The sequence below is a fragment of the Labeo rohita genome, chromosome 17, assembly GCF_022985175.1.
Source record: "Labeo rohita strain BAU-BD-2019 chromosome 17, IGBB_LRoh.1.0, whole genome shotgun sequence".
NCBI classification, from domain to species: domain Eukaryota; kingdom Metazoa; phylum Chordata; class Actinopteri; order Cypriniformes; family Cyprinidae; genus Labeo; species Labeo rohita.
Window position 1 is genome coordinate 19,303,572 of NC_066885.1, and position 24,782 is coordinate 19,328,353.

At 36.3% G+C, this 24,782-nt stretch overlaps 1 protein-coding gene across 1 annotated transcript in view; it reads right to left on the minus strand.

Annotated features, from left to right (window-relative positions):
* ush2a (Usher syndrome 2A (autosomal recessive, mild)) overlaps nt 1-24,782 on the minus strand; it is a 269,523-nt gene that overhangs the window by 80,133 nt on the left and 164,608 nt on the right. Inside the window, exons 41-48 of the mRNA XM_051132845.1 lie at nt 22,710-23,338; nt 17,997-18,325; nt 15,413-15,535; nt 14,574-14,737; nt 14,222-14,431; nt 8,008-8,210; nt 6,403-6,515; nt 1,865-2,063 (exon numbers count right to left, since the gene is read on the minus strand). Coding sequence (XP_050988802.1) covers nt 1,865-2,063; nt 6,403-6,515; nt 8,008-8,210; nt 14,222-14,431; nt 14,574-14,737; nt 15,413-15,535; nt 17,997-18,325; nt 22,710-23,338 — 1,970 coding nt within the window. The remainder of the gene's footprint in view (nt 1-1,864; nt 2,064-6,402; nt 6,516-8,007; nt 8,211-14,221; nt 14,432-14,573; nt 14,738-15,412; nt 15,536-17,996; nt 18,326-22,709; nt 23,339-24,782) is intronic.

The following is a 24,782-nucleotide window of genomic DNA, read 5'->3' on the forward strand; positions in this document are numbered from 1 at the left end:
GAAATCCAGCCCACCTCTTCGCTCCACAGCGGCGGGCTATATTTAGCCGGACTCCACTGCCTACTTTGGCGAGAAATCAGGGCAGGATAGATTCTCTACAGCGCTGAGATGATACTCTTGTGGCGTCTGAAAAATCTGTATTGCCCTGAGCCACTGACATTGTCCTTACCTTCTGGCCCAGCTTCCAGTAGAAAAATGGCATACAGTAAATACCTCCTCTGCTGTGCCTTTGAGAGAGGGCTGAACTTTTGAACCTACTTGAACCCGGTTTATCAAACTCCTGAGAATTACAACCACTATGTGTAAAGGCAGCACAAAAAGAAGGCTTGTGCATACAGTATATAATTGCCCTCAAAACACAATTTTAGCAACAGTAGAAGTACACTGATAAGAGCTGTTAAAGGGACAGTTCACTCAAATGAAAATTACCCCATGATTTACTCACAATCAAGCCATTCTAAGTGTACAGTGCTGCCTAAACGTTTGTGAACCCTTTAGAATGTTCTATATTTCTGCATAAGTATGACCAAAAAGTTAATTGTCACACAAGTCCTGAAAGTTGACAGAGAACCCACTCAAACAAATGAAATGAAAACATATACTTTGTCATTTATTTATTCAGAAAAATGGTCAAGTGTTAAATATTTGTGAGTTGCAAAAGTATGTGAATCTCTAGGATTAGTGGTTAATTTTAGGGTTCATAGTAAGCAGTTAATAAGAGGAAACTCACCAATATCAAAGGGTTCAAGTGTTTCTGTACTGAAGAATGGGCTAAAATTCCTACAAGCTGTTGTGCAGGACTGATCAACGGTTACAAAATATATTACCTTCGGTTACTGCTTCAAAAAGGGGTCACACCAGATACTGAAAGCAAAGATTCACATACTTTTGCAACTTGCAAATATTTAACACTGAATCATGTTTCTCAGTAAATAAATGACATATTGAGCATATTTTTTTGTCTCAAAAAAAATTGAAAGATCTTGTTGTTTGATGTCTTCCATGCTTTGTAATGGCAGTGAATGGTGGTCGAGATTTTGAAGCAAAATAAAGTGAATAGCTACTCTCTCAAACGTGCGTACAACAGTTAGCAGAAGCAAGAAATGACGGTTTTTAAAGTATTTTTCTTACACAAACACAGTGATTCGCTTTAGAAAGCCTTTATTTGCAGTGTGGAGTATTTTTATGATGGATGGATGCATTTTATTTTGCTTCAAAATCCCAACAGCCATTCACTGCCATTATAAAGCTTGGAAGAGCCAAGACATTTTTCAATATAATGCATTTAGAACATAGATAGTGTGAATTTTCAATACATGCTTTCTATTGAGTCTTTTTTATAATTAAAACAACACAATAAATTGACATGACTAATTACAACAGCTGATATTTCCTAGTGGTGCTCATAAAGAATCAAACAAAACACCTTTCACAAGGTGTTAAACTATGGATAATGCTGAATTCAAGAGGAGCTCTATTAACACATCATCACAATAGTGTGTCATGTTGCCTCTGTGAAACTCATTTTTCTATTATACTGCTTTACAGCTTTGAGAGCTCTTGTCCTTATCTGAGTTGTGTTCTCTTTGTGTGCTTGTCTCTAGTGTATTACTGTCTGATTTAAGCTGGTGGAGACGTATGGCCTGTGTTTGCTTGCCAAGTTGGCTGTATTTCAATAACACCAGGATGGCAGCAATCGCAGAAGACAAGTTAATCTGTTTACTGAAAACAATCACAGGCACTGTACTTCATAGATAAATACCAGCCGCTCCAACTGATACGTCACTGTTTCTTCATGGAATACGTTACGAGCAAAACTAATGATCTGAGCGTAACAGTTTAAATGAGGTTTGTGAGTAGTTACCTGCGTTTCAGGCTTATAACATGTCTTGCCGCAGAAGTCTCGCTCTGCAGGGCACTCCAGGTATGAGCAGTGAGCCTGAGGAGCAAACGCCTGCTGGGTCTGTAGCTCTTCGCACCATGGCAGAGTCCTCCGCCACACGTCATATCCTCCCAGAATGCCATTGGGCTTACCGGGTGATGTCCATTCTAGTTTAATGGATCTAACACATACAGTACACAAACACAGGACAGGTATTACACCTTCACCAATACTGCTCGCCACTTTGTTTATATTGTCAGTCTGGTTTTAGTTAACACTTTGTTTTTGTTCCATCACTGTCAAGGAAAAAGAAGCATGTAATATAATAGAAAAAATGGTGCTAATCGCCTCGTTATATAGCTCTTTCTACAACTTGATATACTAGAGCCAAATAGATTGTGCTGTGGAGTATGAGTTATGATATGTGTCATCTTTTCTTTTTCCGATGTACTTCTTGTATTGATTTTCCTCTCCACTCATCATGCAGGAGAGCTGGCTTTCTACAGAAAAGAACATTTTTTGTTCACTACTGCTTACTTTGAGATATTGGATAAAATATTGAGACCTGCATTATGCCATTACAATATTACATCTAAGTTGTATTACAATAATTATACTGTACGCCGTTAAAACATTCTGTAATATTTAGTAGTAATAGCAACATTTATTGAATTTTATGGTAAGTTTGATTATGACTCATTTTAAATAGCACACTGTATTACTAGAATTAGTTAATTAATGAGGAAATACAAAGCTCTGTCATGAGAGTCTAGATGGTGCAGGCTGATTGGTGCGACAAGACAAAAAAAAAACAAAAGAAAACAAAAAAAAAACAAAACAAAACAAAACACATTTGGTTATGTAGCTTGCCATCTGAAGAGTAGACAGGGAAGAAAAACAAGGGCAAGACAGAACCCAAACCAAACAAAACACATTTGGTTGTGCAGCATGCTATCTAAAGCAAAAGGAAGAATAGACAGGGAAGAAAGACACGGACAAGACAGAAACCAAACAATAACAAAACAAAACAAAGCAAAGCAAAGCAAAGCAAAACAAAAAACTAAAACACATTTGGTTGTGCAGTTTGCTATCTAAAGTAACAGGAAGAGTAGACAGGAAAGAAAAACAAGGACAAGACAAAAACCAAAACAAAACAAAAATGATTTTGTGGTGCAGCTTGCTATCTAAAGCAAAAGGAAGAGTAGGCAGGGAAGAAAAACAAGGACAAGACAGAAACCAAACAAAAACAAGACAAAAAACAAAAATCACATTTAGTGGTGCAGCTAAACAAAACAAAATAAAAAAAAAAAACAACAAAACCACATTTGTTGCTGCAGCTTGCAGTTTAAAGGAAAAGGAAGAGTAGACAGGGAAGAAAAACAAGACAAAAACAAAACAAAACAAAACAAAACAAAACAAAAAAAACAATCTAAAGGAACAGGAAGTATAGATGGGAAAGAAAAACAAGGAAAAACAAAAAACAAACCAGAACAAAACAAAACAAACAACAAAGCAAAAAAACAAAAAAACAAAAATAACATTTTGTGGTGCAACTTGATATCTAAAGCAACAGGAAGAGTAGACAGGGAAGAAAAATAAGACAAAAATAAAACAAAACAAAACAACAAAAAAAAGAGCAATCTAAAGGAACAGAAAGTATAGACGGGGAAGAAAAACAAGGACAAGACAAAAACCAAACCAGAACAAAACAAAACAAACAACAAAGCAAAAAAAAAAAAAAAAAAAAAAAACATTTTGTGGTGCAACTTGATATCTAAAGCAACAGGAAGAGTAGACAGGGAAGAAAAACAAGGTCAAGACAGAACCCAAATGAAATCAAACAAAACAAAACTAAACAAAACTAAAAACACAGCTTGCTATCTAAAGTAACAGGAAGAGTAGACAGGGAAGAAAAACAAGGACAAGACAGAAACCAAACAAAAACAAAACAAAAAACAAAAATCACATTTAGTGGTGCAGCTAAACAAAGCCAAAAAGACAAAAACCAAACCAGAACAAAACAAAACAAACAACAAAACAAAACAAAAAAATAAATAACGTTTTGTGGTGCAACTTGATATCTAAAGCAACAGAAAAGAATGAAAAAAGGGAAGAAAAATAAGACAAAAACAAAACAAAACAAAACAAAACAACAAAAAAAGAGCAATCTAAAGGAACAGAAAGTATAGACGGGGGAAAAAAACAAGGACAAGACAAAAACCAAACCAGAACAAAACAAAACAAACAACAAAGCAAAAAAAAAAAACATTTTGTGGTGCAACTTGATATCTAAAGCAACAGGAAGAGTAGACAGGGAAGAAAAACAAGCTCAAGACAGAACCCAAATGAAATCAAACAAAACAAAACAAAATAAAACAAAACAAAAAAAACACAGCTTGCTATCTAAAGTAACAGGAAGAGTATACAGGGAAGAAAAAACAAGGACAAGACAAAAACCAAACAGAACAAAGCAAAAAACAAAGCAAAAATCACATTTTGTGGTGCAGCTTGCTATCGAAGGCAACAGGAAAAATAGATAAAAACCTACCTAAAAAACAAACAAACAAACAAACAAACACAAACACAAAACAAACCAAAAAACATTTGCATCTGGTGGTTTTCTGCTTAAAGGAACATTGCAGAGAGCAAACAGGAAGGAAAAACAAAAAAAGCCATTAAAAGAGCCTTATTTCTTTCTTAACTGTAGCCATAACCTTATGGAAATGTGCTTTTGTTTTCATCATCTTTTTCATCTCCTCTCCACACATGATAATATCCATACCGCTCTGTGATTGGGCTTCCTTTGCTTTTTGCCCATCTCTTTTGTGTTGTGCAAATCTCTTGTCACATACGTAAGACGTGGAGAATGACATAATTACGGTTTGCGTGGGTCTCTCTCCTCTCCTCTGCCCCCTCCCTGATGAGGAAGCTAATTGATAGTGAAGGCCTCTGACGACTTAAAGCTGACAGACCTTAGTATCTGATTAGGAATTCATGAAATGCGACAAGGCTTCCTCTTTTAAAGTACAGACAGAGAATCGTTTGGAGATTACTGTGCGCCTTTACAACACAAAATATTATTCATGATTACTTTCCTTCTGGACGGGAGGGGGATGGGGTAGCAGCTTTGCTATAACAAATGCATTAGTATTATATTACAAAGGGTGTCATTGCTGTCCACCGTTAATCCCTCATGGAGAGAAATAACTGGAATTCATATTGGGCGGCAGCAGCGGGTAAGCCATCGGTTGCAGCACTTGTCATATTTCAATCAAAGCTTAAGCCAGCCGCCGATTCCTGTGCCCAGCCCCCACATAGCACCAGAGACAGAATTAATGAATTAGCTATTGATTAAATTCCACTCGAGCAAATCTAGCGTGGCAAATAAATGAACTGTTTGGGGCATGTGTAGGCCACGGCCAGCCATGTCGGGCCAATCGATCAGTAGTTAGTATTCTATTGGGAGTGAGTACAGCACACTGGTGATATGACACGAGGGTGGGAGACAACATGGCAGGAAATGTGTGAATTATGGCTTATTATGGCACACTGCCTTCAAAAACAGTGCTTACACTGTGTAAGGTTGTCTTATATTGTGTACAGTGTACTGGGTCAACACTGGCTACAACTGATTTCAAGCTGCTGAAGATGTACGTCATCTCAAAATGTTCACAAACCGCAAATCCATAGATAGGGGAAATACAGGAGAAATGGCTCAAATAGCTGTGTAGCATGTAAAACACTCATGTTTTTTATGTTTTATGGGCTTTTTTGTTGCATATGTGTAAACACAAAAATTCACAAGAGATCCGTTTTTGGATGTGGATTTTAATCAGATTCATATCCAATATCTGGCCATCGATCAAAGCCGATAAAGTCATCAATAACAATCTTTCTGGGCAGGAATTATTTAAAACACAGATATCGGATACCAGTCTAAAGTGAATGTAAACAGGCGGGACAAAAAATCTGATATGGTCAAAAGATTGTATCTGTGTATTAAGACTTGGAGTGTAAATTCAGCCGTAGATCTGCAGTAACAGGACTAGGTATCCCTGAAGTAGTTAGTACTGGTGTTATACCTTCAGTCATTTTAAATTTGAACTATCTTGATTTTTGAGATTTTTTTAAGCATTTTTCTCGTATTATTTCTTAACATACAGTATGTATAAGACAAGTTTGTACAAGATGTAGTTGTAGTTCATATCTTTTCTGCAAAGATATTTAACAAGTGATCTGTCTGACATTTACATCATGTTTACGAATTCATGTGTGGTGCACTCGGAATATAATTTTTTAACTAGAGGGTTAATAAAGAAAAAGTTACTTAATCAAGTTGATGTTACATTTTCAAGTTGACTAAAACTAACTAAAAAAATCTAGATTTTAATTTTTTGCCATACTGCCCAGCACAAGCACTGATAATGAACATTTTAATCAACTGATTATCCACAACATAGACACAAAACATCAGTATACTCACTGCTACACCATTGTCTGTGTCTGCATGACTGACTCACCTAGAGCTGAGCACCTGAATCTGAGGTTTGGTGATTTCGGCAGGTGTGTCCTCCACCGTGGTCACCTGAGTGCTGTTACTCTTCACACATGCGTACACGGTACACACCTCCACCTAAACACAGACAACAGCAGACCCACTGCGAAGGTTAAAGGGTTAGTTCAACCAAAAATTTAAATTCTGTCATTATCTCATGACGTTCCAAACCTGTAAGACCTTCATTCATCTTCGGAATACAAAATTAAGATATTTTTGTTAAAATCTGAAGAAATTGTTAACTAAAGTCGTTATTTTTCTTTTCTTTGCACACAAAAAAGTATTTTCATAGCTTCAAATAACGGCTGAACCACTGGTGTCACATGGACTGTTTTAGCCCTCTGGGGCCCTGGAGAAGTTTTGACATCCCCTGACACTTATAAACATATATAAACATATAAACTGGGCGATGTTCTTACTATCTTTCTGGGCCTTGAACGTTTCGGTGCGTTGCTGTCTGTGCAGGGTCAGAAAGCTCTTGAATTTCATCAAAAATATCTTAATTTGTGTTCCAAAGATAAACGAAGATCTTACTGGTTTGGAACGGCATGAGGGTGAGTAATTAAAGAGGTTCACTTCCAGAACAAAAATTTACAGATAATGTACCCACCCCCTTATCATCCAAGATGTTCATGTCTTTCTTCCTTCAGTCGTAAGGAAATTATGTATTTTGAGGAAAACATTTCAGGATTTTTCTCAATATTGTGGACTTCAATGGTGCCCCCAAGTTTGAACTTCCAAAATGCAGTTTAAATGCAGCTTCGAAGGACTCTAACTGATTCCAGCCGAGGAAGAAGGGTCTTATCTAGTGAAACGATCAGTTAGGGTTTATAGAAAAACTCCCATTTCATTTTCTCCTTCAATTTCAAAATCATCCTACATCGCTGCAGAAGTACCGACCCAATGTTTGCAAAGTGAACATGCAAAGAAGATCAAACACCCTTTACAAAAAAATGCAGGACGATTTTGAAGTTGAAGGAGAAAATGAGATTTTCGACATATGAGAGTTTTTCGACATACCCTAACTGTCTTGAACCAAAAAAAGTTCAGGCAGACTTTCGTCACCACAACGTAAGGCCCACCTCCATTAATTCGATTGGACAATGGAAAAAAACGTGATGATGTTGGGCGCTTTTCTGCTCAGAGTTGCTTTTTTTTCAGCTTCAGGTGCTCAGAGCGTTCCTGCAAAAACGTGAGGCACACAGGGTGCATAAACAGCATGCTTAACACTCACTGCCAATAGAAAACAATTCAAAAAAGAGGCCTCTCACCGCAAAAATGTGTTCTGTCTGATCGGGGCCTTAAACTGCATTTTAAAAGCTCAAACTCGGGGGCACCATTGAAGTCCACATTATGGAGACAAATCCTGAAATGTTTTCCTCAAAATACATAATTTCTTTACAACTGAACAAAGAAAGACATGAATATATTGGATGACAACAGGGTGAGTACATTATCTGTAAATGTTTGTTCTGCAAGTGAACTTCTCCTTTAATGACAAAATGTGGTCTCAGACTTAATATTTGCTAAATAAAACAATGTATTTGTGCATTTAGGTAGCAGGCCAGACCTGAATACTGTGTACAGTGAACGGCAAAAGTCCTCCCACTTCCAGTGATCCAGTTCCATTGCTAGTGGACTCATAAAGACGGCCATCCAGGTAGACGGAGTACTGTGTAACGGCACCATTTGGAACAAGAGGAGCCGTCCATAGAACCCTCACTGCTGTGCTATTTAGCACCACCACCTCTGGAGGAAAGACCCCTTCGGGTTCTGCAACACAGAGAGAAAGCCACACTAAATCACCCAGAAGAGCTCAGCAGACTGGAGCCCAGACGAAAACATACGGCCATATTGACATAACCCGAGAGCTTCTGAAGAGCTCAATCCTTAAGATTTGTCTCTTTAACCTCTGCCCAAGAGGAGACTCGATCAGGGAAGCCTTGAGGTCCTCAAGTCTGCAGTAGTCTCCAGAAAGAGTAATACAACGACCAACAACATCTACAGAAAAAAGACCTGAAGGAAAAGCAGTTTTTCATTCTTTTTTTTTTTCCCAGACCAAGATCATGCCAGCGCTAGCATAAACACACAGCATATTCTACCCTTAATAGTCTCTGAAAAGGCTTTGGGCAGCATTTTTATTTCAGCCTTAGAAAAAGAACATGAAAAAGATGAAGAGAAAGGGATAAACAAAAAAAGACTGAGGCATTTTCTTAAAGCTGATCTGTGTAATTTTTTTGATGTTAAAATACTTTTTCCTATCCTAGCTCAAGAAACCGGAAATCAGAAATCATTATCCATCAACTAAACATAACATCTTAGATATTATATATTTTAACTAAAAAATAATATACATTTATATAATTATAAACATATATATTTGTCCCTCAATTCAAATAATAACCTATAAAAATGCAGCAGTACACGTGTCCGTGTGATGTGTGTTCATGAGTGCACTCATGTGTATAAATAATGTAATTTTATATGTACATCAGGGAATGCTGACAGCAATACATCAGGGAGGATTGGCAGAATGAGAAAAAGCTGAGTGTGACTCTTTCACTTTCCCTTTTGCTTTTGGGGGTTCCCGCAGATGGTTTGTGGGCAAATTGAATCAGTCCTAGAGAAGCGCGCAGGGATTGGAGTGCTGCACCAGGGGCAGAGGGGGTTAACTGGGCCAGTCTGGGGGATTCTTTCTACAGCTTGCACCATTTTCGCCTTCTTTTTCTTTTTTTCCCCCCTCTGTTTTTTGCAAGCTCTTCCTTTCCCATGACAAATCACACTGACTTACAAAAGAAGACCAGAGAGCCTATTTTTCAGCTTGATGTGACTCTAGTAAACAGCTATTGTGACAACTTTGTAAGGCTCTTCTGAAAGAATGTAAAAAGGGAGTGATTGATAAAGCTTTTTTTCTGAGGCGAGTGAAGTTAGTTTGTGAAAGAGAGCTGAAAGACATGAGTGTAGTGCTAATGACAGCTGAGAGATCAAATATCTCAGCAGCGGCTTTGAACAAGCCATTGGCTGACATGACGGGCTGGGGAATGAATTCGATACAGAGCAGGGGTCCTGACACTTACACTCTCTCTAAAGAATATAACTGCTGTTCTTCCTACTCAAATCCTCAAAAAGTCTCTCTTCAGGAGATATCCTGCTAACACAAAGGTCAACAAGTGAAGAGACCCCATCTAAGATATCTTCTAGTAAAGTTAAAGCGCTTATACCTTTGCAGTAGATCTTACTGAAGGTTTATGAGGGACAGATAAATGTTTTGATATCGGCAACAACTAACAGCCACCGAAACACCTTTGGTCATGCATTAATGGGTGGCATATCACTCAAAATAATGTTTCATACAGGCCACGCATTTTGTGTCCAAAAATGCGAAATGCAAGGACTTAAAAAAAGTTGTATTTCTTTTAAAGGATTAGTTTACTTCCAGAACAGAACTTTCCTGATAGTTTACTCACCCCCATGTCATCCACGATACTTATGTCTTTCTTTCTTCAGCAGAAAAGAAATTAAGGTTTTTGAGGAAAATATTCCAAATATTCTCCATATAGTGGACTTCAATGGGGATCAGTGGGTTTAAGGTCCAAATTGTAGTTTCAACGCAGCTTCAAAGGGCTCTTCACGATCCCAGCCGAGGAATAAGGGACTCATCTAGCGAAACGATGAGATAGTGCAAGATGAGCATTTGTGGTTAAAAAGTAGAAGTTGTAATTTTTTTTAGAAAATGACAAATCGTTTTGCTACATAAGACCCTTATTCCTCGGCTGGGATCGTGTGGAGCCTTTTGCAGCTGCACTGAAACTGCAGTTTGGACCCTCACTGATCCCCAATGAAGTCCACTATATGGAGAAAATTCCTGGAATGTTTTCCTCAAAAACCCTAATTTCTTTTCAGCTGAAGAAAGAAAGACATGAACATCTTGGATGACTTGGGGGAGAGTAAATTATAAGGAAATTTTATTCTGGACGCGAGCTAATCCTTTAAAAGTTAAGATGCTGCAAAAGGCAAAAGATGTGAGTGCAATGGACAAATGCGACCCTGGACCACAAAAATAGTCTTAAGTAGCACAGGAATATTTGTAACAATAGCCAAAAATACATTGAATGGGTCAAAATTATTGGTTTTTCTTTTATGCCAAAAATCATTAGGATATTAAGTAAAGATCATGTTCCATTAAAATATTTTGTAAATTCCCTACTGTAAAAATATCAAAACTTAAATTCTGATTAGTAATATGCATTGCTAAGAACTTCATTTGGACAACTTTAAATGTGATTTTCTCAATATTTTGTTTTTTTGCATCCTCAGATTCCAGATATTCAAATAGTTGTATCTCGGCCAAGTATTGTCCTATTTTAACCAAACATCAACAGAAAGCTTATTTATTCAGCTTTGTGATGATGTTTAAATCTCAGTTTCAAAAAATTCACCTTTATGACTGGTTTTGTGGTCCAGAGTCACAAATGTCTGTCTAGTTTATATATAAACAAAATAAATAAATAGATAAATACTGCTAAACTAAAGGGTTCATTGTGAACAGACCCTAACATTGTTCTTAGTGAACCAGCTAGCAGGTTCACTTTGAAAAAAGTATTAATTTTCATTATTATGATGCAAAGATTATTCAAATTAATCACTAATCAATTAAATGTTTTTATCAGACGATGAATGAATGAATAAATAAATAAAAAGTGTTACTTGTATTTTAAAACAGTCAAACAACAAACAAAATATTCTTTTTAAAAGTAGTTTGGTGGACTAACTACATCGAAGCTCCTAAACTACATAAAATGTTCTCTCGTATGATTTTTCTTAAAGAGCAGAGCAGTAATTATCCACCATTAAAAATAACTTAACAAAGAGATAAAGTTTGAACAGATAAATTTCCACTAAATCATAATCATGATCATAAATCATAATGCAATGAACACCACTATTATACGAAGACTGTAAAATCAAGGGTCTCAGGCACAGGGACTCAAATGAATCAGTGAATCACTTGTCAAATGGTTCATTTTCAGGAACTGTCCAAGCTAACCAACTTCCCAACATGGCGATATGTGACCCTGGACCACAAAACCAGTCATAAGGGTCAATTTTTGAAATTGAGAAAGTTGAATAAATTTGGAAGTTGAATAAATAAGTTTCCATTGATGTATGGTTTGTTAGGATAGGACAATATTTGGCTGAGATTCAACTACTTGAAAATCTGGAATCTGAGGGTGCAAAAAATCAAAATATTGATAAAATTGCCTTTAAAAATCTTAAGCAATGCATATTGCTGATCAAAAAATAAGTCTTGATATAGTCACGGTAGGAAATTTACAAAATATCTTTATGGAACATGATCTTTACTAAATATCCTAATGATTTTTGGCATAAAAGAAAAATCAATAATTTTGACTCCTACAATGTATTGTTGGCTATTGCTACAAATACACCTGTGCTACTTACGCCTGGTTTTGTGGTCCAGGGTCCCATACTGTATAAGACAGAACACATATAGGAGAGCTGAGAGCACTTTAGATTATTGACTCGGATATTAAGCAGCTAAATAGAAAAAGTTGGAAGAGTAGCTTAGCACTTGAAAAAACTAGGTTGTTTAGCTGAAGTACTCAAGTTATTAAAAAATGCTTAGTGGCTGCTTGTTACTCCCCATCACTGCCCAAAAGAGCAATGAGACATACTTGTAAGTGACCAATATCAGTGCTCTCCTGAAGCGTTTCTTTCCATATAATTTCTGCTGCTGTATTATTAATGCAAGACTTCACATGGGCAACCTCATCTCCATTCTCGTTTTTAATTAGCAGGCTCTTAACATATACACTATCATGCAGCATAGTACGATCTTTAAGTTCAACTGCTTTTAATAAGCTGCCCTTTAGGCTGTAAAATAATGAAGGTACCACTACTAGCTCTTTGGTAAATGACCTGTAACCTTTATTTAGAAGCAAATGATATCTAATGTTTTTAATTATACTGATAGGTGGGAGCGAGAGAAGTTGAAGCATGTTATGGAAAGCCAGGTGTTTAGTTTTTAGTGCAAAAGGCACTAAAGTGTGTGTGTGTATGCGTATATAAGAGGTTTGCTGAGCTTTCATCTGTTTCCTGTACTATCAGTGCATCAGTACATTAACTGTGTGAGAGGACAGCTTAATGACTATTGATCATAGCACAGAGGTCAAGATATCAAAATTTTGGTAAAGGCAAATTTTTCTGCAGCTTGTGAGGTTTGCCTTTAGAGTACAGAGCGAAAATATTCAATCAATCAGTTCTTCTCCTCATCCGTTTTTTATCTCTGTGAGCAGGGGCTGCTGGAGTGATATGAGAGAGGCAGGCTGACAGAAATCACAGGAATATTTGAAGTGTTGACAGGAAAACCATAATTAGCCAATATCTTCAATCCAAAATTCATCCAGTTAACCATACAGAAATGTAGTGGTCTAGTAAACTCCATATTTCAGCTGAAACCATTTGGTTTTTAAATATCATCTAAGATGCTTTGCAAACTTTTACATTACTTGCGTAGTTGAAGAAAACAATATCCTACATATAAATTTAAAAAAGTCCACCTGGTCTTTTTGTTCTAGGATGTGGCAAATATAGTAGTTACAGTTGTGGTCAAAAGTTTATATCCCCCTTTCAGAATCTGCAAAATGTTAATTATTTTACCAAAATAAGAGGGATCATACAAAATGCATGTTATTGTTTATTTAGTACTGACCTGAATAAGATATTTTACATAAAAGATGTTTACATATAGTCCACAAGAGAAAATAATAGTTGAATTTATAAAAATGTCCCCGTTCAAAAGTTTACATCCCCTTGATTCTTAAGACTGTGTTGTTACTTGAATGATCCACAGCTGTGTTTTCTTTTTTTGTTTAGTGATAGTCCCTTGTTTATCCTGAACAGTTAAACTGCCTGCTGTTATACAGAAAACTCCTTCAGGTCCCACAAATTCTTTGGTTTTCCAGTATTTTGTGTATTTGAACCCTTTCTAACAATGACTGTATGATTTTGAGATCCACCTTTTCACACTGAGGACAACTGAGGGACTAATGTGCAACAATCACAGAAGGTTTAAACTCTCACGGATGCTCCATAAGGAACATGTTTCACCAGTGGGTGAAAACTTTTTGAATTTGAAGATAAGGGTAAACTGAACTTATTTTGTCTTCTGGGAAACATGTAACTATCTTCTGTAGCCTCTGAAGGTCAGTACTAAATGAAAAAATATGATATTTAGGCAAACTAAGAAAAATGTACACATCTCCATTCTGTTTAAAAGTTTTCACCCCCCAGCTTTTAATGCATAATTTTCCCTTCTGGAGCATCAGTGAGCATCTGAACCTTCTGTAATAGCTGTTTCTCTCGTGAAATACCTTATTCAGGTCAGTACTAAACAAACAATAACATGCATTTTGTATGAACCCTCTTATTTTGGTAAAATAATCAACGTATCTACATTAGTGAGTTGAAATGTGTATTCTGAAGATGAACGAAGGCCTTACGGGTTTGGAATGAAATGAGGGTAAGTAATTAATGACAGAATTTTACTTTTTGGGGGAACTAAACCTTTAAGAGACAAACAAGAACATTATAAATGGTACATCCAATACATGCATCTAACAATACATACATTAAATGCTTTGTTTAAGTTTTAATCAAACCTGGAAAATTTAACAATAAACATTTAACAACAAATCTGGGTCCCTGTGGCTTGACAGTCAAAATAGATGTTTGTATCAAACATCCACGTGGCATATACTCACCTCCATCTGTAGTAGTGCAATTGATCTCAGGACTGGTAATGCTGTGAGCGCCGTTGGATACAGTCAAGGAGAGCTTGTACTCTGTGCTGGGCTGCAGGTCAGAGATGACCACAGATGTCGCAGCGGGGTCAAGTGTAAGAGTCTGCCGGTGCTGGGTGGATAAAACCACAAGGATGTAGTCCTCTACACTTCCCTGCAAATCTTGCACAGCTGAAAACATAAAATATAGAGTGAGCCAGGACACACTAAAGGTCAATCTCAAAAACAAGTTCTCTAAACACAGATACTTTCCTGAAATGTATTTTCGGTCAAGGGCCAGAATAAGTTTAAGATAGAGATTCTAGAGTCTTACTAGGGGTGGACCAGTTGACCAGGACTGCTGTATGATTGAGAACTTGGACAGATATGTTGGTGGGGGTGAGGGGTTGACCAGCCAGTGTGACCCCGGTGGCAACCTCCGCCGAAGCGTAGCCAACATCATTGTGAACCAGAAGTTTGTATTCGTACCATGTGTACCTGTAACACATTTAAAAACATAATGCACAAGAACATTTTCTGAAGCCACAATCATATAATCTTTCCTTTATAATGCACAAAATGCACATGAAATAATTTAAATGCATAAAAACTGATTTTATATTTTATTTTCTAAAATACATTTAATGTATTCATATAAATGTAAAAAATAATCTAAATATATATTTAATAACTAGGAACAACACTTAAATGAATGCATTTATTATAAACATATTCAGTGAAAAGTGTGGGGTCAGTATGATTTTTTACGATCTATCAAGCTTTCTATTTATGTATCAGTTTATCTATCTATATATATTATCAATATTAAGGCTGTGAGGCTGTATAATATTTACAAAAGTCGAGTATTTAAACATTCTGCATAAAGTCAAGCTCAAAGTTAATCTTTACAAGGACTGAAAACATTTAAATGAAGTCAGACATGAATCTAAATGACAGAACCTGTGATACATGGAAACATTTGGGGTTTTTATGTGGGAGTCTTTCAGCGTACACACAAGGAGTGCCAGAGAAAGATTAGCGAAAACAATTTAATTCTATGGAATATTTGCTCAAAGTATCTTTGAACAGCATTAAAAAGATGGCATCGGTGCACAAAAACAGTTTTGTACACACAAGCAAAGTTTGCATTAAAGCTAATTTCAGTAATCTCACCTGCTAAGGCCTTTATCTTCATGAAACAATTTGGTTCCTGCGTAAACATTGTACCAGAGATTCAAATCTTCAGGGGGACGGGAGGCCAGGGGCTGCTGGGTTTTCCGTCTCAACAGCTCAAATCTGAGGGCAGCGGAAACAGCCAGATAATCAGAGCTCGCTCCACTCCCACAATCCTCCTGCCATTTCACCCGCACCGCTGTTTCGCTGGGTTTGTGCTTTTGTCTTTTCTCTCTCTCCTTCTTTCTCCCTCAACAGTAATGCTAATTTTGCCTGTAATCAGGAGAGCTCAGCTTAATGTGCGCTTTATAAGCCTAGTTAAACAAACAGAGCAGCAGCGGGAAAAGTAGTCATGAATTTTAATCATCCGCCGTGAACAGACCTTTATTTACCACCTAATCAGCTCAAAAACAGACTAAAATATACAGTGAGAAAGAACAAGAACTCTTACATTGTCCCTCACTCTTCACAACCTAGGGAGACACTTGCTGTTCTCATATAAAATGCGAGTTATGGATTATTCCCAAGCGATTTGAGAAATTCCTTTACCATATGAACAACTCACAATTTGGGTTACAATTGATTTTACTTTGAAGAATGTAAACATCCATTTTAACACCCATTTTACAATCATATCTATATGCATCAAATATAATAAAAGGGCTGGGTAAAAAAAAACATTGATTTCTGGATTTTAATTGATTCTCATTGATTCTCATCTCATTTTTAAAATTCATGAACGAAAACATTTTGTAATATGATTTTGATGTACAATTTCCATGGTATTGCAATGTCCGATTTTAAAATGGTTTTCAAAGGAAGAATTTTGAGATTTTAAGTTTTTAGTTGATATATAATTTCTTAAGGTTTCTATTGCGTGATAGGGAAAAAGGCAACAAAGAAAGTCTTTCTGTGACAAAGGTCAGAACTCCTGTTATGATGTAGATTTGTGAGGTGCACTCTTGTCATAAATTAATCTGTTATTTTTCTTACATAATTTGTAACACAAAAGAGTGATAAAATATCTATTTAGGAGTCTTAGACCTTCCCAGTGATATATAGTTTGTCATGATTAGATTAGGATTGCAGGAGGCACCATTCTAAAATGAAATGCTTGCATTCGGTGAGCTACTGGTGCTTCGTGTTGCTATATTTACTGCATCACAACTCATCACAAAATAAAATACTGATACAATGACCACAACTACAGAAAGAGCTTACAGGTGGCAAGGGAAGTTGGTTTAGAATTAAACCAAATGGCATACCATCGATTTTTTCTCACAAGAAGTCTAAATGCTCCCGGATATTGAGTGAAATTTGGGCTGAGAAACTCCTTCGGTGGCTGCAGCGTCAACAAGCGGCGGCATATTTACATCCTGTCAGGATGGCATCTAGGTTTTCTTGTCTCTGCCGTTTGTAAGCTCTTTCAGTAGCTGTGGTCTACTAAAAGCCTCAAATGCATAAGGGCTAAAGTGGAAAGAACAAAGACGAACGTCTTTCGGAAGTTTTATTCGTCCACAGGCATCTTCCCATGCTTTTCTCCTCTTCTTATCGCTAAGAAAGTAACGAAGACTTACATCGCTTATACTTTTGCCCTTTGACTGAAAATTACAACCAAAAGTCGCACAATGTGGCATCGTATCAGTATTTTATTTTCCGTGTCATGTTGTAATAAAAATAGCAACAGGTAGCGCCAGTAACTCACCATTTCAGGACATTTAAATAATGGCGCCCCCATAGTCCAAAATATGTATAAAACAATGTGTTTTTCTTAAATAACTTAAGTCTTTTATGGATTCTCTGCTATATATTTCAGTAAGAGACATCATTTGCATTATATTAAGCCATACAAGTCTTAATACCCGGGTTCCCTTTAATGTGAGACATCTCAGATTTCAAATTCTGTCCATTTTATTACAGCATTCAAACAATAAATACCGTTTTGCTGCTGTTCAATGTGGAGTGACAGATCGCTGTAGCACCTCAGTTAAAGAGAAGCGGCAGAGCGAAGTGCACATGAACTGATTATCTTCTCTGCTTTAATACTAGCTACAGCATGAAATAAACATAAATGAACATCTGAAGTTATGTTAGAAGTGACATATCATGAAAATCTGACTTTTTCCATGTTTAAGTGCTATAATCGGGTACCCGGTGCATCTACCAACCTAGAAAATGATGTAGTGATGTAGAAAGGGGATCTAATTATAATAATACCACCCCTTAATCTGCAAATTTCCACCCACTGCGCTAACATTGTGTTTCATGTGATTTTAACATAAACTGTGTATTTGACAATTTAAGCGCAATAACACATTAAAGAGAACTAAGTTTAGTACTCATATGCTGTGTGACATTGTACAACTATGTCTATATAATTTAAATGTAGTAATACTAGTACTACAACTAACTAAATAAATAAACACATTTTACTTTAAAGAATGTAAACATCAGTTTTATCTAACATTTTAAAGCCATATGCATACACTTCAAATAAATAAATAAATAAATACATCCAATTGGTAACACTACTTAAATGTGTGTCAGGAAACTAAGATATATGGACAGAACATTAATTGGTTACCTTATGTTGGGCCCATTTGGCCTCGATGGACGTTGCCATGAAATAGCCAGAAAGGATTCGCTGATTGCTACTACCAACAGAGATGGCAGACCTTCTGGGATTGTGGGTAATGTAGTAACCAGCATTGGAGGGCTCTCAGTGCAGCCTCCGACATGACCTCCACCTCCTGAGCAGGCGAGGACGGTGATGCTGTAGTTTGTGTAGGGCAGCAGGTTGGTAACAGTACGGTTGAGCACGGAGGTATTAGTGTGCGAGATGCGTGGATCAGGCAAGCGGATCTCGTACCGCTCAACTTCTCCATTGGGTATGAGTGGAGCGCTCCATGTAACCTATAGTAAAACACAGGATACTTTTGAACCTGGAGAATTTGACATCAGAGTCAAAAAGTGTTCTTGTGGTCATGTAGTTATAAACTAAAATGGTTTCACAAGCGTGTCCAAGGCTCCAGAGAAGGGCCAGAGTCCAGCGCAATATCGCAACACATCATCGCAGGCTTTTAGATCGATGAGTTTGTGGAACCGACGTCATGTGATGAAGCGAAGGCACCCTGACTTTGACCCAAGACAGAATATTCCTTTCATTACATTTAAAAGAGGCCTCAGCCCCTGGAGATCATAATGAAATCCTAATGGAATTGCATAGGAAACGCTGCTTGTTGCTGCTACAGTACATACTGTCTCTGGAGCAAGGGAGGCGTCAGCATGTGGCAGACACATTAAACATATTGTGCATGCCTGGGGAAAGGAGATGAAACGGTAGATTGGATAAATGTTAGACTTAGGATTAGTTATGATAGAAAAGTTAGAATAATGGATATTAAAAGGTTAAGCAGGAGTTAAGGCTGTTTTAGAAAGCATTTTTAATCCAACCTAATTTTAAGATAACCTACAGCTATGCATTGGTAGAAATTTGTCAGCCAGTTGAGATTTTTGACCATTTCCATCACGATTACATGTTTAAATGATGTTGTTGTGCCATGCAGTCCTGAAAATGTATTGCTTACATACGTTTTTAGGCAGTGTGGTTTAAAAAGTTTATATCCCCTTGATTCTTAATACTGTGTTGTTACCTGAATGATCCAGAGCTGTGTTATTTTGTTTAGTGATAGTTGTTCATGAGTCCCTTATTTGTCCTAAACAGTTAAACTGCCCACTGTTCTTCAGAAACATTTTTCAGGTCGCACAAATCCTTTGGTTTTCCAGCATTTTTGGATATTTGAACCCTTTGTAACAATGACTGCATGATTTTGAGATCCATCTTTTCACACTGAGGACAACTGAGGGACTCATATGCAACTATTACAGAAAGTTCAAAGGCTCACTGATGCTCCAGAAGGAAACACAATGCATTAAGAGCCGGGGGGTGAAAACTTTTGAACAGAATGAAGATGCGTACATTTTTGTTATTTGGCCTAAATATCTTTTTTTTTTTCATTTAGTACTGCACTTCAGAAGCCAATTATTTTGGTCAAATAATTAACATTTTGCAGATTCTGCAAGGTGTATGTAAACTTTTGACATGTAGTGTTTCTTATTTATTTGTTCTACTGTAGTTTTTTGTCCTACTGCTTGTAAATAGTTTCTTATTCTTATTTAATCGCTGACTGTGTACTTGTCTTTAGTGAGCTTGAGTTCTTTTTTTTATTATTTAGGCTAGTATTAGTTTTTTGTGATATTGACACTGGTGACAAGAATTATGAAATTTCTATAGCATCAAAGATTTTGATATCATAAAGACCTTATAAAAATGCATAATATAACTATATTGTAATCAATACTGTTACATGAAATTACTCACATCGTGATATAAGATTTTGGTCATATCGGCCACCCCTACCTACAGCATTCATAATATTCATTACATTTAAATTATATAACAAAGTATCAGTAAAAGTATTAATAAAAAAAGTATTGTGTTATTAAAATTAACTAATTTTATCCTATTTGTTTCGAGGAGTATTACGTCTGTTAACTTAGCAGCATGCTAACTCCACTGTGCACTGCAATGTACTAGACTAGAGCGTTCCAAATCATCTCCATGATGGTCAGTATGCGGCCTTAGAAGGCAGCTGCCTATGTAGGAACAGTAGTAGACAGCATGGCAGCTCACTGAAATGAAATCATCAACACTTGCTAACAAAGAGTTGCCGTGAGCACCGTGGAGACTGCTAGCATCTCAACAGGAATTTAAAATAACGTATGCTAATGCGAACAGTTGTTTTTTGGCTTTTACATGTAGAAGAGTTCTCATCCAGTTACATACAAATGCAGCAGTTAACAAATTAATGAAATAATAATGGTATTACAATACACTAAACCTGGGGTTAGGGGAAAATGAATAATTCAAGCAAGTTTATGCAAATGCCGCCTTTGTTTGAAGTGGTAAGCATTTCTGTCCGTGTTTCTTGGCACTAGCACACAACAAATAACAAAGAGAGAAAGAGAGGGGGTGCACGGGTGTATTTACACACTGCAGGATCTAAGCTGCAAAGCTTGTTTGGTTACATTAACGCCCCTTAAATCCAACTTGTAAACCAGCCAAAAGACTGCAAGCTACCTAGCCCTCTTTAGTATCGTGTCTGTTGAATAACAGGGATGTCTACGCAGTTTGCCTTGAAATTTACTTTGTCAAAGCGTTAATAAGGTTTGCCGTGCTTTATGTATCTTGCAGAAGTACAATCTTTAAAGCGTTAGCTAGATGACCAAGGGCACATTCATGAGGGGTTCCCACAATACTCTGACAGTCTTAATTGGCTGTTCCTTAATAATCACCTCTGGATGACCTGGAAACCATGCGTATCAATGTTCTCAGAGCATGAGGGTGTCACTGGAATAATGATGGATGCTCTGGGTGTGGCATTAATGGGAAGAAATACAGTAGATTCTCACTAACAATCACAGCAAAGACCTCATTTGCACCTCATTGGTGAAAAGGCGGCATAAGGCAGTACAGCCTGCTGACAGGAGGGTGGGACAGGATTGAGAGACACCCAAACAAGTTCATTTAAAGGGGTAGTTCACCCAAAAATTAAAATTACCTCACGATTTACTCACCCTCGAGCCATCCTAGGTGTATATGACTTTCTTCTTTTAGACGAATACAATCGAGTTATATTAAAGAATGTCCTTGCTCTTCCAAGCTTTATAATGGCAGTGAATGGGTGTTGAGATTTTGAAGTCCAATAAAGTGTATCAACCCATCATAAAAAGTACTCCACACAGCTCCAGGAGGTTAATAAAGGCTTTCTCAAATGAAGCGATGTCTTTTTATAAGAAAAATATCAATATTTACAACTTTATGAACTGTAATCTCCAGCTTCCGCTAACTGTTGTACATGAACGTGGTGACAAAACGCGGAAGCGCAGAGGAAAGAGATTGATTGTGCAGTGTAGAGAGCTTCGTTGATTATAATGGAACTTTGTGAGATTGCGATGAACTAAGATGAGTGACAGCTTTTAGTGATTTTTAAGGGAGTTTGTAAATGAGATATTGATTTATAACAAACAGTTAAATAAACAAGAAGTTAATATTAAGTGACTTACATTGTTGGACTATAACACTATTGCCTGATTTTGCTCTATTTTGTTGTCAAAAAGAGTTTGAAACTACTGCACATCTACATTCCAACACATCGGTGTTTAGTTTATGAATGAACATGCGTTTTTAAACTAATCTAGTGAGTCAATGAATCAATTACCCATTCATAAAGACAGTCACTTGCTTTATTCCTGAATGAATCAGCTGTTCGAACGAATCAAATGAATGAATGATTCAATAATTAAATCAGTGACTTGCCGCCACCTACTGGCAGTTTTAGTTTCATTTTTAAGTATCTTTTCAGTTACTTAAATAATTTAATATTTCTATACTCAAAATGTTAAAATATGAAATTTAAAAATTCAAATAATAATCTTAAAATGAATTTATGAATTTGATTGCACGCATGCCACCTCTGAGCCTCATTAAACATATGAAAATACACCTACAAGCCACTTTTGTGTTTTTCTGTGCCCACTCTGTAGTACAAATGAATTTCATTAATACTGATTTCATTTAATTGGTAATTTATTCTTATTGCTTATTCTCTATTTGAAATTTTAAAAAGCTTATAATATAATATATATTTATAATATATATATATTTTTAAAATTTGACATAAGAGGACATACTTTTAATAAAGTTAGAAAAATGTCATTAAAAGGTGAAAACAAAATTCCCCTTTAATTCACTTTAAGGAGTCAAATATCACTAATTTTTTGGCTAATCAGAAGGTGCTCCTAAAATTTTGACTGTGTTCCTGAATTTTTTAAGTTAGGAGCACAGGTGCTCTTAAAAAGAAAAGTAAGCATAGAGAAAACGAGAATTTATAAAGTAAAACGTTGGAGGATTTCGATATAAGCCATGAGGAGATACATTCACTGAAACTCCACTCTCTCGTACACACGTGTATGACAATAAGTGGAAGCTAGAGCTTACGGTTTATAAAGTTGTAAATATGGACATTTTTCTTACACAAACGGTTTGATTCACTTCAGAAGGCCTTTATTAAAAATAATGCAACTAAATAATGTAACTCCGATTGTATTTGTCTGAAAGAAGAAAGTCATACACACCTAGGATAGCTTGAGGGTGAGTAAATCATGGGGTAATTTTCATTTTTGGGTGAAATATCCCTTTAGGTAACATGACTTAAGAAACTGACTTTCCATGTACCTGTACTGACTCTGGTCCCAAAACCAGCACATGAGGTGGCTGCAGTCCTGCAGGTCTTGAAGGTCTAGTGGTCACTTTCTCCCACTCACTGCTATTGGATCCACCCAGTTTTGTGTGTGCCACAACACGGTACTCGTAAGTAGTCCAGGGGCTGAGTGTAGCTGAGTTGTCTAGGTAAGTAAGAGTCTGGTTGGACTGCAAAGAGGCCAAAGTAGAAATCTGTTGTGTGCCAGAGACTCTCCTCTCAATGGTATAGCCGTCAAGTTCACCGTTGGCATGACGTGGTGGGGCCCAGGACAAGAGCACTGATGTGGGGGTGTCTGAGTAAAGCTGTGGGGCTGGGACGTCTTCTGGAGGGGCTGGAGGGGTGCGTATGGCGTGGGAGTTGGAGGAAAGAGTGCAGCCGACTGCTGTGCAGGCTTCCACCTGTATGGTGTACTGCTGATAGGGTGTAAGCTGAGAAAGAGTATGGCTGGTGCTGTTTCCCAACACACTGGCACCTAACTGGTGGTTTTGGTAGATGTTATAATGGGTGACGATGCCGTTGGGCTGGGACGGAGGAGACCAGGAGACAGAAGCACTTCTGGGTAGGATGTCAGAGAGTACAGGTGGGTCAACAGATCCAGGCCCTGAAGAAAGAAGATAATTTATATTAAATAAGTAAACTAAAATAATTTAACATATTTAACTAAAATTCCAAAAATTAAAACATAAAATGGTATAAAATATAAAAAATCTATTAATTAAAATCTATAAATATATAAATGATAATATGATTATTATTTATCAACAATAATCAATAAAACCCATAAATAACAAATATTCCAAAATGAAAAATTATTGTTGTTGTTATTATTATTATTATTATTGAATACAATTTAGTATAGATTTAATGACTTATCATTCATAATAACAACAATAATATAATATAATATAATATAATATAATTTTTGTAAATTTGTTGCCACTAATGGTGCATAAAACACACACACACACACACACACACTGGATGTAGTTTAGTAAATATTGTAGTTTATAGTAAATATAAAAATATTTAAATAATTTAAAAATAAAAATATAACTATAAATATATAAAAATATATAATATAAATTACTGTTATTAATAACCATGATGGAATATTAATCATTGAAATTATATTGATGGATTTATTACGATATACATTATTTTTATTATTAATATTATTAATTATTAATAAATACAAGTGAATTCTAGATTTAAGGATTTATCATTTATAATAACAACAACAACAACAACAATATAACAACAAATATATATAATATATAATGTAATATATATCTATATCTATATCCATCTATATCTATCTGTCTATCTATCTATATATATACACACACACACACACACACATATATATATATACATATATATTTAAGAAGAATGTTATTAGTATATGTTATTAAGAATATGTGATATTTATATATATAAAAGATTTATATTTACACACACACACGTATATATACATATATATATATATATATATATATATATACTTTAAGCTTCTGTTTATACACACATACATAATACATATGCACAGTACATACACATATATTATGCAAACACTATTTTGGATGCGATTAATCGCAATTAATCTTTTGACAGTCCTACATCTATCCACGTTCATCATTGTATCTTAATATTGCATTTAATTTTGTCTTTAAATTATCTGAACCAAAGGACCGATGAGTCTGGTCGATCTCCATGATCCCATGATCTAGAGAGACGCAGCTCTCTCTCTGTCAGCACAGCATTGAGACTGACAGCACAAGGACACTGTCTGATTGGAACAGCCTGATTCTCTGGATTAAAATGTAGAGCAGGCAGTGTGCAAATCAGCTCATTTGCCAAAGAGGACGGAGTCAGCCGCTGCATATCGCAAGCAAATATGAAATTATATTTATGGATTTATTCGTTGGGGTGATGCGGTTAAGGAATATCAGCGATGTGCGAGGCGAACCTCTGAAGGGTCTGTAGTGAATTGGAGGAAATCACTTAAGTTTCCTGCCCAGTCATTTTCTCTGAGTGGTTACAACAAC